This window comes from Sceloporus occidentalis, unplaced genomic scaffold, assembly GCF_023333645.1.
Source record: "Sceloporus occidentalis isolate IW3139 unplaced genomic scaffold, rSceOcc1.0.p SCAF_3, whole genome shotgun sequence".
Lineage (NCBI taxonomy): Eukaryota > Metazoa > Chordata > Lepidosauria > Squamata > Phrynosomatidae > Sceloporus > Sceloporus occidentalis.
In genome coordinates this window covers 232,550,744-232,567,357 of record NW_028316983.1, presented here as the reverse complement: position 1 = coordinate 232,567,357, position 16,614 = coordinate 232,550,744, and the positions used below count along the sequence as shown (strand labels likewise).

General features: G+C 41.0%; 1 protein-coding gene across 1 annotated transcript in view; it reads left to right on the top strand.

The window, feature by feature from the left end:
- Positions 1-16,614, top strand: part of SNTB1 (syntrophin beta 1) — a 143,899-nt gene that overhangs the window by 73,731 nt on the left and 53,554 nt on the right. Inside the window, exon 2 of the mRNA XM_089517894.1 lies at positions 10,496-10,712. Within this exon, the coding sequence (XP_089374020.1) occupies positions 10,496-10,712 (217 nt within the window). The remainder of the gene's footprint in view (positions 1-10,495; positions 10,713-16,614) is intronic.

Here is a 16,614-nt window from a genome sequence, read left to right as displayed (position 1 = left end):
ATCAGGAAGAAACTCTTCTAGAACATGGCCACATAGCTCAAAAACCCCACAAAAAACTATGGATGCCAGCCATGAAAGCCTTTGACTCCATATATATATATATATAATGATGCCCTTCTCTGGGGGCCAGCCATGAAAGCCTTTGACTCCATATATATATATATATATATATATATATATATATATATATTGATGCCCTTCTCTGGGGGCCCCAGAGATATGACAGCTGGATAAAGAACCTTTGCTATGGTAGTTACTCACTTGTGGAAGCCCCAACCCAGAAAGGCTCACCCACCTCCATTATTACTAGTCTCTAGATGCCAAGTCAATCCTGTTTGCTCAAGTACTAGAGGCTATCATCTATCTATCTATCTATCTATCTATCTATCTATCTATCTATCTATCTATGCACCCATATATCCATACACTCACTCACTCTCTCTCTCTCTCTCTCTCTCTCTCCCCCCCTCTCCCTCCCTCCCTCCCTCCGTTTCTGTCCATTGTGTAACACTGCTGTCATTTCAGTGTCATTGCTGCTACTATTAGTTTCATGAGATTTTATGTAAGTAATTTATAATAACATTTTAAAATGTTGCCTTATCTATTACAAACTGCCTTGGATGTGAAATGTTGAAAGGCAGAGGTTATACATGTGAAATCTTTGCAGTTGCTGGGGAAATTAATTGTCTTGCAATCAAGAGAGGACTCTGAAGTTACTGCAACATAACCATAAACAGAGCATTTACTCTTTTGTCTTATAAGGAGGAGTTTGTTATGCTTTATAACTTCTCATATTCTGTGTGGTGCTGCTTTGGAAAGATCTGAGATTCATTCAAAGGTATAGAAACTGCTGCGTATGAACTCCTGATTTATGACATTTCTTTTAAGGAAAGGGCAAGTCTCTGGGGGATAATCAAATTGCTCATATGACCCATAGAACAGAAATAGGTTTTGTGTAGCACTAGAAGTCTCCTAACTTCCCAGCAGTGGGGCCTCTGTGACTCAGAACAGTTTGCAAAGGTGACAGCATGCTTTGTGAAAGATGATGTTCCAATGATAAACACATTTCCATTATGCACCAGAGATCATTAGAGTGGATCTACTGCATGGGTTGGTTACTAAGCCATAGTTTTCCCATCAATATGAAAATTTACAAAACCTTCATATTGGGATCAGTGGGCTGGTTCTGGGTGCCAGTTGATAGGGAAAGGTTCTTCCTCACTTTCCGGCTTGTGGGATTCCTAGTGATGTTTAGTTAGACTAGGCTGACCTCTGATCTGACCCAGTAAGGTTCTCTGATGGCTTTTGGGGGAGTTCTATAAACTCAAGATAATAGATCCCCAATGATAGACTCTGTAAACATTTCATTTTGGTTCTTTTCTTTCTGATGAGAGAACCTGCTAACCAGGATTCATGCCTTTCTTATCTTAACAGTAGGCTGCCATAAACTGATGGCTCATTTATGTTGGGTTCAGGGCTGGCTATGACAGGCAAAAAATGCAAACAAAAGAGCTAGTTCACACATAAATACACATGAATATTGATGCAGACTCTTTTTCTGAAAGATTTCAAACAAGTGTAGAAATGGTAGAATATGCTTCAAATGAGATATATTTATCCATCCCTTTGTGGGACTCTGTGGGATATAATGTAATCCCCCAACAATCTAGCTTTATTTCTAACATCTGGTTTTAATGAAATGGAGATTTTGCCATAGAGCAATTAATGTACATATTGCAAGGCATGGCTTTCCAATGCTCAGGCCATGTGCACCAGTTGAAATGGGTTAACTGAGGGTGTATGTATGTGAGATATTTCAGAGATGTTTAGCAGCAGGAAGGAATTCACATTAATATCAACTGGCTGCTTTTGTGAAGATTTTTGTTTGACCACATTTTTCACTGGTTTGTGCACTTCTCAGAAAAGTGATCCTTCCAAAATTAGTTTGCCCATTTCATTTCAACCACTTCATGAAGTCAGTGGTAAAGTGGAGTTTCTAACAGGAAGAATGCACTTCACTCCCCACTTCACCTGCAGAGCTTGAAAGTCCTTGATCTGCTGTCTTTGATCAAATTAGGGCGTAGCGTTCCTTTTACTTTCATACCATGAGCCAACACTTCCCATTCATGTTCCTCTAAGAACAAAAATATGATGCACTGTAGCCTAAAGTCTTCTCTCCCCCCACCCGCTAACCTGCATGAGTCATAAGGCATCCCAGAAGCCTCTTAGAAATGATGCCTGATAGATTTGATCAGTTTTGCCAGTTTGCTTTTTGCATTGTTAGAAGAGGGTTCCCCCCCCCCTCTCTCTCTCTCTCTCTTCCCCCCCCCCCCAAATGTCACCCATGAATAGTAACAAAGGATTAATTGTGGAAATGTTGGAGGTTTGGCAGAATGATGCACAAATGAAGTGCTCTTTTGAACGCTGCACTGGCTGCCTCACAAATCAAGCCAGAAACACAAAGACTACAGCATATGCCAGCAGATTAATTCATTCAACTGCCATTTTCTTGTTTCCTGTCATTTTTTAGATGGGGGGGGGGGAATAGTGTGTGCTTGGGGAAGGGAGGGAGATATAACTGGAAGTAATGGAACACTGGAATTTTAATTGCTTGACCGCAATTTTTAATTTGCTTCGAACAAAGAGACCAGGGTTATTAATTGGTATGTGATGATTAGAGACTTCTAAAAGGGCTTGTGGAATCATCTATTTGAATTTTAAAACAGGGTTGGGGAAAGTATGGTTCTCTAGATGCTGTTGGTCTGCAACTCTCATCACCTCTAGCAAATATTGCCAGCATTGAGGGATTATATCTGGAAGGCTGCTTTAGTTGCTGTTTTTATTAAACATGTCCATGTAGCACTAGTCAGGTTAGGAGGGAGCAAATGCTGGATGCTTGCTTGATACTAATTCCATGCTAATCTTAATGTGAAGATGTGCCATAGGCTACACAAAGATGAGCATTTCCTAATACATTTGGCTTGTTAACTCTCGTCAAGTTGACTTCAACTTATGGTGACCCTACGAATGATAGATCTTCAAGTCACCTTATCATCAACAGCCCTGCTCAGGTCTTGTTTCCTTGATTGAGTCTGTCCAGTCATCTTCTTTTCCTGCTGCCTTCTACTTTATCAAGCATTATTGCCTTTTCTAGCAAGTCATGTCTTCTCATGATATATCAGTTTAGTTAGACCTAGAGTAGGTTTTGTCTCTGTGGTTTGAAATAGCTCTATTGGTATGCCACCTGTTCCTGATGATTTTGTCCCAAGTGCTCTGAGGGCAGCTTCCACTTCACTTTCTAAAACTGTAGGTTCATCTTCAAATTGTTCTTTGAATGAATCTGTCATCCTTTCATCTTTTTTATATAGTTTTTATATTGTGCTTTGTCATGTAATGTCTTCCTCCTCTGAGCTTATAGCAGCCTGACTCTTGGAGCCTGTGGAAGAAACAGGAAAAAATGTTCAAGATCTCTTTGTAAGGGAAAAAAAGGGGAAAAAATGCATTTCTGGTTTCAGGAAATCCATCTTGGGATAAGAAAGGAGATAGGCAAAAGAAGATTTTCTAAGCGTCAGTAGAAGAGTCCCTCAGACTAGCTATCATGCATAGCTGTTGGCTAGCATCCATCCTGAAGTGGGAACTTCATGGATGGACCCTATCCAGATAAATGGAGACAAAGGAGTAATTTACTTTTGGGAGAAGAGGGAAGTTAAGTTTGCCAGGAGGGAGGAAGCAAAAAGGCTTGAGTACATAGGTTAAAGAAAGAATCAGAGAGGTGAAACAAAAGGGCAGGTATGTTCTCTAAAGTTCCTTCTCTCACTCACCACTTTACAAGCATTGATGGCTCTTTGTTTCCAACATGTACAACTTCTGGAGTAATGAAATAAATCATTCTATTTATTGTTACATTTTCTAAGTTTCTCAAACCATCCCAGGGATTACACTAGGCTTTTTTTCAGTGTTCATACTCTCTCCTCCCCTGATGCTGTTTTTGTTCAAGTAAATATCCAGCCTGGGTAAGAGTCCAGCCCACTTTACTATTTTATAGCTTTTTAGTTGAGCATATTAAAAATAATTATTCTGTTGATATTTTCAATTAAAAAGAATTAATAGAATATGGCTCCAAACATTTTAAACAAGCCATTCATTTTGAGCCTTTACTTTCCTGGTTTCTTTCATAGCAAAATAATTTCCCCAGATTGTTTTTCTTTTATATTCACGGGAAAACACATTGGTGCCATGTCTACCCTTTAATTATGTACTGTATTTATAACCAGGCAATGCAGTTCTACCACCCTGTTTATTCAGCCTGTATGCAGAAAATATCATACGGAGAGCAGGCTTGGATTCAGCGACAGGAGGAGTGAAGATAGGAGAAACAAGTATTAACAACCTTAGATATGTGGATGACACAATACTAATAGCAGAAACCAACAAAGACCTGGAACAATTTCTGAAGAAGGTCAAGGAGGAAAGTGCTGAAGTAAGCTTACTGCAGAAAACAAAAATAATGGCCATCGAAGATCTATAAGAATTCATCCTAGATAATGAGAAAATTGAAATAGTCAAAGAGTTCCCTTACCATGGATAAAACATTGATCAGAATGGCGACTACAATCAAGTCATTAGAAGAAGACAAGGATTGGGAAGGGCAGCTATTAAAGAACTGGACAAGATCCTAAAGTGTAAAGATATAACTCTAAATACGAAAGTGAGGATCATCCAAGCCATCATATTCCCTATCGTCATGTATGGAATAGGAGGGCTGGACAGTGAAGAAAGCCAATGGAAAGAAAATAAATTCATTTGAAATGTGGTGCTGGAGAAGAGTGCTGAGGATTCTGTGGACAGCCAAGAAGACAAACAAACAGGTCCTAGAACATTTCATCCCTGAGCTCTTCCTGGAAGCCAAGATGACAAAATTGAGGCTGTCATACAATGGCCACATCATGACAAGGCATGAATCATTACAAAAGACAATGATGCTAGGAAAGGTGGAGGGCAGTAGAAAGAGAGGAAGATGACATGTCACATGGAAAGACTCAATCAGGGAGGCCATGGATCTGAGCCTGCAGGACCTGAGCAAGACAGTTGAGGGCAAGCGGTCTTAGAGATCTCTCATTCACAGGGTTGCCATGAGTTGAGTTTGATTCAAGTACAGTTAACAACAACATCAACAAAATGCAGTAAACTGTTGATATATTGAATCCTAGTTATACCACAGACGTCCAATGTCCAGCCAGTATCTCTGATTATTACGTTATTTGTCTTTCTTATCAGGATCATTTTCACATAATATCGGGGACATTGTGCATTAATCCAACATTAACCCACACAGAAATCGGCTGCTTTTTACTTTCAAGATTCTCCCGAAAGTAAAAAGCGGTTGATTTTGTCCGCTTTCGGTGCGGGTTATTTTCGCGTTAATGCTCAATGCCCCTGATGAGTCTGAAAACGATTCCACCTTTGCGAGATTTTTCTGGTATTTAAATCCCATTTCTACACAGGATTTAGGCATTTATACTCCCATGTGATAAACCCCCAGTTGTTTCTCCTTCTTCCCTTTATGCGAGGTACTGGAGGACTGGTAGTTATTGAAAGGGCATATGTTATAAGGAAGCACAAAACAATCTGTCTTTCCAAGTAAGATTTGAAGTTTAGCTTCATAAATGTAACTCTCTGTTTTAAAAAAGGGCCCAGGCCAGCACCACATTGTTCATAGGGCTGCCTATTGTGCTCTGATACTACTTTTGATTGACTCTAACATATGATCTGGATAAAAGAAATGTAGATTCACAGGGAAATGTATTTCCATAAATAACCCAAAGTATGAACTACTCTTAGCTCTATTTCACCTTTTTCTAGACATCAGGTTATGACATAGACTTTGGATCTACATGACCCAGGAGAGTGTACTCTTTTTTTCCTCACCATAGCAATCCTCTGGCTTTGATTGTTTCCTTTTGTTCCAGATGGACTTCCAAACTTTTAACACTTGTAGCATTCTGATCTGCTGCAATCACCCTAAGGAGATACTACAGCATTTTCAGTATTCTCTAGTGAAGCCAAAAATAACTTTTTGCCAAGAACATAGCATTAAAGCCAAAGGTGAATAAAGAAAGTTCATAATCAGAGACAGGTGAAGCATAATGGATAAAAATAGGTTTGTAGGGAGGCAAGTCACTTGGACCTCAAAATAGAGAAGAAAATGAATGCGGGGGACGGGGGAGAGGAGGATTTATTAAATGCCATTTGAAGTTCTAAAATCTATCGCCGAAGCCAGATCAAGAACTGAAGAAGGGGGGAAAGCCAACTTTAGCTGGTGTTGGGCATTGTAACCACAATTTATGAGTTCTAAAACATAGTCACTGGAAGCTAGAAGTCAACACAAGTAAAAGCTTTTCTTTTCCAAAATAATATATTGGAAAATAAGAATCCAGTGCTTTGACCATTAAAGTTTAATGCCTTCACCATTGGAGAAAAGAGTAATATCCACATCGCTTGAAATAGTTTAACCACCTCCCAGGTCATAGGGATTGCAAGAGACTAGTAGTCAATCAAAGAAACTTATTGAGAGATGCCTGTCATATTTTTTTTAGTATTCAAGAATGGTTCAGTGTTTCATGTCTTTAAACATTTAGTTGATCTTTGGTGCATTAAGCTTACTTGACCCCTTGCTTAGGTATGCTGGTAACTAAACTAGGGAAATTTATCTGGCAAGTTTAAGAGATGCTTAAAGGTGTTTTAAAGGTGTTTGGTTAACAATTTATCATGTTTGGGTGCAAGGGAGGGTGAACCTGGTATTATTTCCTAAATTACATATCAGTTTCAGTTTGGTAGGCTTTTCAAAATAAAGTCTGTGCACTTCTAAACAACCAGGGCCATCACAACATAATTTGTACCACCAAGGCTTTGCATGTGCCACCATTATCCAAATGCCAGACTGGATATTGGCTAAACCTTACAATTGTGGCATGCAGCTAGCTATCTTGTTCTTACCCACTCAGTTAAGTATGTGCATAAGGGAGCAAACATGATTAGGAATGCAACATTCAGGGAAGGGAGGTTTATTTCATCTCTTTCCAGTAGGATTAGAAACAAATTTTCCCCCATGGCCATAGCTAAAAAGGTTTTCACTGATACTTGTAATTTAATACATTATATGTATACAGTCACCCCTCCAAGTCCGCAGACTTGAAATGTGCAGACTTGGAAATCTGTGGAGGGGCGACCGCTATTAACCTGAATAGGGCACGTACCTGCCTATGAGGCTTGAATATGTGTGAGATTTTGAACTCATGGGGGGGGGGGGGGGAGAACCAGAATGGATCCCCTGCGAGTTCAAAGGAGCAACTCTCTCTCTCTCTCTCTCTCTCTCTCTCTCTCTCTCTCTCTGTGTGTGTGTGTGTATGCTTTGTATCTAGCAAATATCTAATTTGGTCCCAAGATCCATTTGGCACAGGAGGAGCTCTTCCTTGTCATGATACCCAAGTTATATGGAAATTTCAGCCCCGTGTTTCCTTAGTCATTATCTTTCTGTGATCAAATTAAAATCTTTTTTTTCAGGGGGGTGGAACTGGTCAAATGTATGAATTGTTCTTAGTACTGTATTTTGCTGTTCTTGAGACTGTTAAACTCTACTGTCCCTCTGTTTTGATTATACAGTTTGTGTGGATGTTTTAAAGAAAGGTTATATGATGGCTTTTTAAATCTATTACTAGCTGCCTTGGATGCTTTTGCCCTTGGAAATATAGGATGGATGGACAGGTAAATGTCTGAAGCTCTTGAAGATGAATTTATTGACTAGCTGCCGGCCATTTATTTCTTCCAAGACCATCCATGAATTTCTGTGGCTTTCTGGGCTTTCTCTTTTTTAAATCCTTGCTTATGCTAATTTTATTACCAGAATTTTTGCATCCTAAATCTCTTTTGTTTTCTGGGTGATTTGTGTACACAATGTATTTTTTCCTTGATAAATGTTCCTTTGGTATCTCACTTTAGCAAAAATATAAATAAAATAAAATCAGAACCATGATTCTGGCATGCATATATTAGCTTTTATTGAGAAAAATGTCTACAACACTTGTATTGCATTGGTGCTCTGGTTCTGGATGTGTGGGGGCTACAGGTTCAAGGTTTGGGGGTGCAAAAAGTAGAAAAAATCAGGGAAAACCCACCACTAGCACTTGTGAGGTTCAGGTTATAGACCAGAGGAGGCAAACTTTCCACTGTGTTGTGTTTGTCCCAGGCCAACTTCTTTCCCCTTCTTTCCAAAGCTTTCAGATAAGAGGCTATTTAAAGTCTGGGATGTTATCTTTTGGGCATGTGTTCTTGTTTAGAGGCTGTGAAAGTTTTGCATGGAGCAGGAGCTCTGGTTTGCAAACTAGGATGAATTCCCATGGAACATAATCTCTGCTTGCCTAAAAAACAACAAACAACCACCAAGGACTCATTCACACTACAGAATTATAGCACTGTTATTCCATTTGAACTGCCATTATTCCATCATGTGGAATCCTGGGATTGGCAGTTTACAGAAAAGCATTAGAATTCCCACTCAAAGTGTTGCATCAAACTACAAACCCTAGGATGGAACCATGGAAGTTCAAGTGGAATAATAGCACTATAATTCTGTAGTGTGAATGAATCCCAGGAAGCTTTACTCTGGCTTACTATTGAGGAGACCTATATAAAATTGAGTTGTGGCTTGTATACTTCATAAGAAAATGGCCACTTTGGTAACAATTACACCTGTAGTTTTTTGTGGGGTTTTCTGGCTATGTGGCCATTACACTGTGTCCACCCACATTAATTTGGCTCCATCCCTCGGCTGTAGCCCTGTCCTCTGCTGGAATGGAGTTTCCACAATTCTTCCCAGAGTAGAATCAGACTCCCAGCTCAAGCATAAAAATCTAGGTAAAAAGTTCGACATGGAAGGGGAACCATCTGTATGTTTTCTAAAGCCTGCAGCTGCTTGTAAGGATGTGACTCCTGAGAAATGAGACATCTTGGCATAGCAAAATGAAACAATCTTTACTGCTGTTCACAAGTTCCTGCTGTTGTGTCCCCATCTGAAATGTTCTAGCTTCATTATTTAGATTTTGATATAAATCAGTCAGTCTAGCTTTGGTCCCTCTCCACCAATATTTTTCTCTGCCTATATCATCTTTTGCATTTTGAAGATCATAGTCCAAACCATTTCATTTGTGAGGCCCAAAGCATGTCTCATTTGTGTTTGTATTGTTGTCACTGTTGAAATAGAGAAGTCCTATTCTGACTACCTGTTTGATTGGCTTGTAAGAAGATGAAATGCTATTAAAACTGTTACTCTATATTTGTGGCTTTGACTTTTGCTGCCAAAATAAAGCTGCTTCGGGTCTCTTTGGAGGTATGCTATTTAAATGATGCATGGGTCCTAAGAGTCCAGAGGTCGCGCCAAAGCCACACTCCATTCCTAAGCACTGGAGTGCAGCTTTGGTGCAGCTTCCGGATTCTTAGGATGCATGCATCATTTAAATAGCATACCTCTAAAGAGACCCGAAGCAGCTTTTATTTTGGCAGTCTGTGGCCCGTTACAAACGGGCAGGAAAGTACGCTTCCGCACCCCCTAACCCTAGTGCGCGCTCTGCACGCACAAAATGGCAGTGGCCGTTCCACACGGCCACCGCCGTGAAGACATCACGACCGCGCCGCCTCTATATGGGGCGGCGCCGACGTGATGTCCTCGCTCCGCACCAGGGCGCTTAGTGCGCCCTTAGCGCGGAGCAGGAAGGAGCTCCGTTTCGGAGCTCCTTCCTGGTTTGGTCCGCTGGGTGCAGCCTTCACACGGCTGCGCCCAGCAGACCAAAGGAGAAAGGGGCCAAGCGGCCCCTTTCTGCTCCTCCCCGCCGCTGTGGGGTGTCCTTGGGGCTTGAAGCCCCAGGGACACCCCTTTTCAGTCTGCGGGGAAGCGGCCTTTTGCCGCTTCTCCGCAGCCTGGAAAGCGGCGGATCGGGGCCTCAGTGGTTGCCGGTCTAACCGCTGAGGCCCCGATACACCGGGGAAAGGGGTGGGTGCAGCCTGCCCCAAACAGGCGGTCTGTAACCTGCCTGTAACAGGCCTATGTCCCCTCTAAGAATCTCTGTTCACTCCAAGGTGTCTCTGTGGTCAACATCTGCCAGATGTCAGACAGGAGGACCTAGAGATTCGTAGAAGAGAACACTTAAACCGTTTGCAGGTCCTCTGGCAAACTCTGGCAGAGGTTGACCACAGACTTGCATTAGAAGACCTAGAGATTCCTAGAAAGGTGTTCTCTTGGGTTTTTAAAAAAACAGTGTTTTTGTTTGTGATTTTTCTACTTTCATGGGGATTCTGTGCCCCTGAGTCCAATGAATGGGGAGGGCTTACTGTAATGATTGATCTAATGGTTCAGTCAGCTAGAGATTAGGTTGTAGAACATTTTCCTCTTTGCTTAGCTTTCATATTCATCATTCTTCCCTGTCTTTTTCTTTTCTCCCAGTAAAGTACATGAGAGAAGCAACTCCCTACGTGAAGAAAGGTTCTCCAGTTTCTGAAATTGGGTGGGAAACACCGCCACCAGAGTCACCACGATTAGGAAATGCATCCATCGACCCTCTGTCCCAGCTCTCTCTTTCTGTAAACCGAGACAAGAAGACAATTCCACTCAAAATGTGCTATGTTACACGAAACATGGCTGTGTCAGATCCTGAAAACCGGTAAGGGGTGTTGTAGGCATGGGAGGCAAGAGGCATTTGTTCTTTCAAACACTTTTTTATGCAAAGGTCTTTTTTTAATTGTGCAAATGAACCACAGAATGTAACAGAAGTGCCCCCAGTGGAGAAATGGACAACCAAAATAATCAAGTAAGAGGACCAATGATAGATCGAAGAAATCTTGAGCCACTTCTGATGTCATGTTTTGTTTTTTCCCATGGGGGGGCTTTTTGGTATATGTGGGGTCTGTGAGAAACCACTTTGTTTTGCTGCTTAGAGTTATAGAATCACAGAGTTGGAAGAGACTACAAGGGCCATCCAGTCCAACCCCCTGCCATGCAGGAACTCTCAGTCAAAGCATACCTGAAAAAGGCCATCCAGTCTCTGTTTAATGATCTCCAAGAAAGGCGACTCCACCACTCTCCGAGGGAGTGTGTTCCACTGTTGAATAGCCCTTACTGTCAGGAAGTTTTGAGCTGTTAGGAGAGTTGGATTCAGGTCTTTGGGGGACAACAGGGGATTTCAAGGGCCATCCTTTGAAGCTTCAACAGTTGCATGTGCCCTGCAGGCTACATTTCATCCATATCTGCCTTAGAGGTAGTAAATGGAAAGAAAAACCTCTTCATCTCTTGTGACAGAAGAACCCACAGATATTCAGAATAGATGCAAAGTACTTCTTCATACAGTACAAATGGGAACAGTGGAAGATCTAACGATGGCTGCCAGCTTGTGTGTGTTCATATATACTTTCAGTCCACCTGCTGTCTTATGGCAACTCCATGAATTTCATAGGATTTTCTTAGCTTTTGAACTGGTCTCATTAGAGCTCTCAAGTTGTGAGGTGACAGACTTTCTACAGCCAGACAGTTTTGGGGGTAAGGGAGTGAGGGAAAAGCTGGTGAATAATCTTTTCCCTAAGGTGCAGAGTTGGCGCTCTTGGATGCTTTTTAGAAGGGCCACAGAACATTTTTATATCAACTGACTCTTTAAAAAATCATGCCTCTTTCTTTTTTTATGGGATTAGGAGAATTTACTGTTCACTCTTGCATTACAACTGGTTTAGTTCAAACCTGTGTGGTTAATAACAACAAGATATTTTCCATCACATCAATGTAGGCCTTAGTTGAGAGAGGAGAAGGCTGTATAAAGCTTACATGATGATGATAATAATAATACATGATGACTGTCCTGCAGAGATTAGAATTCTGTGCCTCTCCAGAAGCTGTTCAACTGCAGCTCCCATAAGGACCTAGGCAGTATAGCCAATGATGAGGAATTTTAGAAGTAGCAGTTCTAAAACTTCTGGAGGGCTTCATAAAGTGGAAGATCCATAGCTCAGAGCTAGAGCACATGCTATTCCTGCAAAGAATCCCAGATTTGATTCCTAGCATCTCTTCATAGAGAATGAAAAACTTCTGTGAGAAATCCCAGAGATCTGCTTCCAATGAGAGGTGATTCTAGCGTAGATGGATTATTTACATAGTGTAAGACAGATTCCAGACCTTAAAAATGTAGGAATGTTCTGATCTCCTTTGCATTTTGTGCACAATATGTATGTTATGTATAGTCTTACTTCTGCCACTGAAAAGCAGAATATTGATTTATATTTTCCCATAATTTCCTCCTAACTACATGGGATTGTGCACACGGGTCAGCTCAGATTTGTGATTTACATTTCTAGCAGCTTGGAGCTGCTCCTGTTTGAACTGCTGGGTAGCTTCTGGACATCTTAGGGGCATGTGGCGTCAAAACACCATGCTCCCAAGCCACCCAGAAGCTGGCTACTCTTGGCTGTCTGTTCGGACCCAATGTTTGTGTATGATGATCTGGTCAGCAGCCTAGCAGCTGCATTTTGCAAAAATTGTCTTCAAGGGTAATCTAGTTGGGAAGTTAGCAATGCATGAACTACTTTGGCTAAGTTATCTCTATCTATGAAATTCCCAGCCAGCATAGCCAGTAGTCATGCTGGCCATGAGCCTCTGAGAGCTGTCATCAGTCATTGTGATTTTGTGCTGAACATCTTGCTTTCAAGCTTGTTTTTCTTCCTAGGCAGTAGTACACAGCAGAATAGACTGACAAGTTTGTTTCCCTCCAAACCAGACTTGAAGATGGCCAGAAATTGAATTCCTTTCCCCAAAAAAGTTTTCAAACAGGAATTTCTACTTGTTATGCCTTTTCCCTTCACCTGAAGCCTAGCAATATCTGTGATGTTTCTTTAGATCATCAGATACGATAGCAGTCCTCAAATATCTCTCATGTAAAAGGTAGAAATGAGCTGGCCTATGCTGCTCCAGGGACAAGACTAGGACCAGTGGGCAGAAAATACATGGAAGCTGTCTTAATGGTAAGGTGTATTTGACAATGGTAGGAGGTCATGCTTGTGTTCCAAGGAAACTGGGAACTTTTCTAACTTTTTCAAACTATGAATTTTCACATTTCCATTTGAGATGCCAGCTGGTCCCTTGCCTAGAGATGTTGCACTTGCAAGGACAGCAAGAAAGATGGACTAGGGGAAATGAATGATGCATGAAACTTTCAGTGGCTCTTTGCATTTGCTTCCTAGTGCTAAAAATAGGGTGAGCTTATTGACCCTTATTTATAACATATGTGGTACCAGCTGCATCACAGTACACAACTATTCAGCACAATTGTCTCTCTTTCATGCTTTCTAACCAAAGAAGAGAAGGAAGAAAAGGAACTAGAGAAGTCAGGAAAGTGGGTGGTAATTAGAGAACTCCTCTTCACCTGTTCTCCTTCCCTTTCACAGAGATGGACATTTTGTTCATATCGGCTTGAAACTTCATAAGCTTTCAACACTTCACCACATGAGGGACTCAAAAGCTGACGTATTTGCCATTTGGGAAAGGGTGAGAAAGATAGGAAACAGATGTTCTTAGGGATCACTAGCAGAACAGCTGCACCTCACAAACCATTCTGGTACATTGCTGGTTTGGCATCCATTTTTAAAAATTGATGATTAATGACCAGCTAAAGGCACACCCAGCTAAAGGCATGCAGAAGAACAAAGGACAGAGAGTTGCACTCATCTCCACAGCTTCAGTTAGTTCAACTTCATAGATACACATGTTTCCAAAACATGGAAAAATTGCTTTTTGCAGTTTAAATTCTAGAATCCCCCAGTCACTGTCCTTACTCAGCTATCTGATATGCCCACCACAGCTTCAGTGACTGATTAAATGGTTGGAAAGCACAGCTATTGCCATATTCCTCTTCAAGTATTGTGACTATCATGTGTGGAACAAGCGTGGTGCCTAGCCTCTTTTTCCAAATCAATCCCCCTCCTGACCATTAGTTGTCCAAAACTAACTATGGCTCTGAGACCTGAAGAAACGCAAGTGAAGCTTTCTTCCAGGCCTGAGATAGTTCTCTGTTTTAGGTTCAATTTATACTGTCATTTACATCCTTTGTTATTGGCAGGAAATAAGCACTTTTGAGACTCCCACACATTAAGATGGTTTATCAGCTCTTGTTGGTTTTGTTTCCTGTGGAACATTTGAGTTTTTAACTGATTTCCTTTGGTCAGCATCAGATGGTATGCAAAAATCTTGCTGTACCCTTTACTGCAACCCACCCCCATAATAGAGACCATCTTGCCAACACTTTCCAAATGATGCTTGTAGTTTATGTAACTGCACAAGACCAGAATGTCATTGCTGCCATCTGATGTTAATACTGGTTATGATCCTAATGACTCCATTGTTAATGCAGAGTGTTATAGAGATTATTTTTTGTTTTGAGGTCTTAGCTATGTTCAGCTTGAGAAAAGGGCATCTTCTGATCCCTTTTGTCTATTTATTTGTTGATTAAAATATTTATATTCTGCCCGACATCATGAAATCACAAAAAAGCACACAAGTAAAATGAATACTAGCCAATTAAAATAGTAAAAATAATGTAAATAGGCTAAAATATATTAAACAAGGTGACAGGTAAAAAATAGATTAGGAAGGTTAAAACAGTTTAAAATGACAGTATTTGCATAGATATTCTGGAGATTATTATTATTATTATATTATTATTATTATTATTTATAACCTGCCTCTCCCTGTGTTGGATCAAGGTGGGTAACAGCATATAAAAAGAGAAAACAATAAAATCAAAGGCACAGAAATGGTAGATAAAAGTACACCAGATTCCCATTCCCTCCCCCCCCTAAAATTAACATTAAAAGCAATTCCCAAACAGTGGGCAATAAAATCAGTCAAGAACGAATCTGTCCGAAGAGAACAATTTAAGCAAGTAGAGAGTGAGATTAGGGCATCAATTTGGGAAGGACCACCAGAAGAGATCCATTTTTATTGCCTTCTTAAAGGCCTCCAAAGATGTTAGTTGGTGGATCTTGTCTGGCAGATCGTTCCAGATTTTTGGAGTGGCAGCAGAAAACGTCCTCTGGGTAGTAGAGTAGTTTTCTCTGACTGTAGTAGATTCTTCCCTGAGGATCTGAGAGTGTGGGAAGGATTATATGAGAGGAGGCGTTCCCTCAGGTAAGCTGAGCAAACACCTTGCTTGGTCTCAGACCTGTTTGCCTAATTTCAGGCTGTGATCATGTCAGAGCCAATAAGAAACTTTCAACAACAATCTTAAATAAAAACCCTAACTCCCCCACACCTGGATTGTGACTTTTCTCACTTGTTCAGTTATCTAAGAGTAGCTTCAGGAATTACAGCAGAATCAGGAACAGGTGAGGTGGAAGCAAGTTCTGATATTACACTCCTAGGAATCTTACAAAAGAACCTTGCCGAATGAAATCACAAACTTTGGGATCAAAATAATTAATCTGTGGAACAGACACAAATCATGTTGCTTAATTGCACATGTTCTTGCCACCAAACTGCACCCTTATGCATACCATGCTGTTTGTATGCTATTTTAGAATCTGGCCCCTGACAAATGTAAGCTCCTCTTAGTAATGTATCATGGTCATGCCCATAAAAGCAAAATTGTTTGGCAGAGCCTGCAACAGAGTTATGTACATAATAATATGTCTGGAAATTGTTCTTAACATAACTTAGAAGTGGAGTATCCATATATGGGTATGAGGGCTTTTTGGTGCGTGACCCCATCTGAAACAAATCATGGTACAGTCATACTATAAAATGATGTTTAAGAACTTAAAGGGCAAGCAAGTCAGCAAGTGTGTGTGTGTTATGTGGGGAATGTGGTGAGGCTGTCCAGCAGAATAAGGTGTCTATTTGTTAGGAATAGGAGAAAACAATCTAAATTCACCCTATTGTACTAATGGGCATTTTGGTACTTTTAAAAAAAAAGAGCCAGTGTAGGTCCATGAACCATATTCTGGTTGTAATATCATCCTCAATTCTTGTCTCTTCTCACCCAGTGACATAGGGGCAAAACAGATGGCCCTGAAGCAGCAGCTTGATGCCACCTCTTTAATCACCGGATCAAGGCCGCAGCAACCATATGCCATGGCCCCAACTCAGCATTTTTTCAGCCCAAAAATGCTGCTCCATTTTGGGCTGGAAAAAAGTCATCCTTTCCACCGCCACCACAGCTGTTCTCCATTTCTGCTGTGTGACACGTGTAAATGCCATACCACAGAAATGCCATGATGGTGCCCACTGTGTAGTCAGTGAGGCAGTGAGACACCATCTTGGGGGTGTCGGCATGCATACACCTTGCCGCCACGCCACCCTGAAGCCAGCTCTTTATGCCAGTCTGCTTTGCCCACTAGAATGCATTTATGTGACTTTACTGAGGACTGAATGTATGCAGTCAGAGTTGCCATGTAAGGACCTGTTCCCAAGTCTGCTCATCACATGTTCAAAGTCTGACATTCAGTTTTGTATGGTGGCTTCCATGTCACTGGAGAAGTGAATCTGCTCCAGAGTTTATATTTCCTTTAAAGTTCAGACCCAGAATAGAT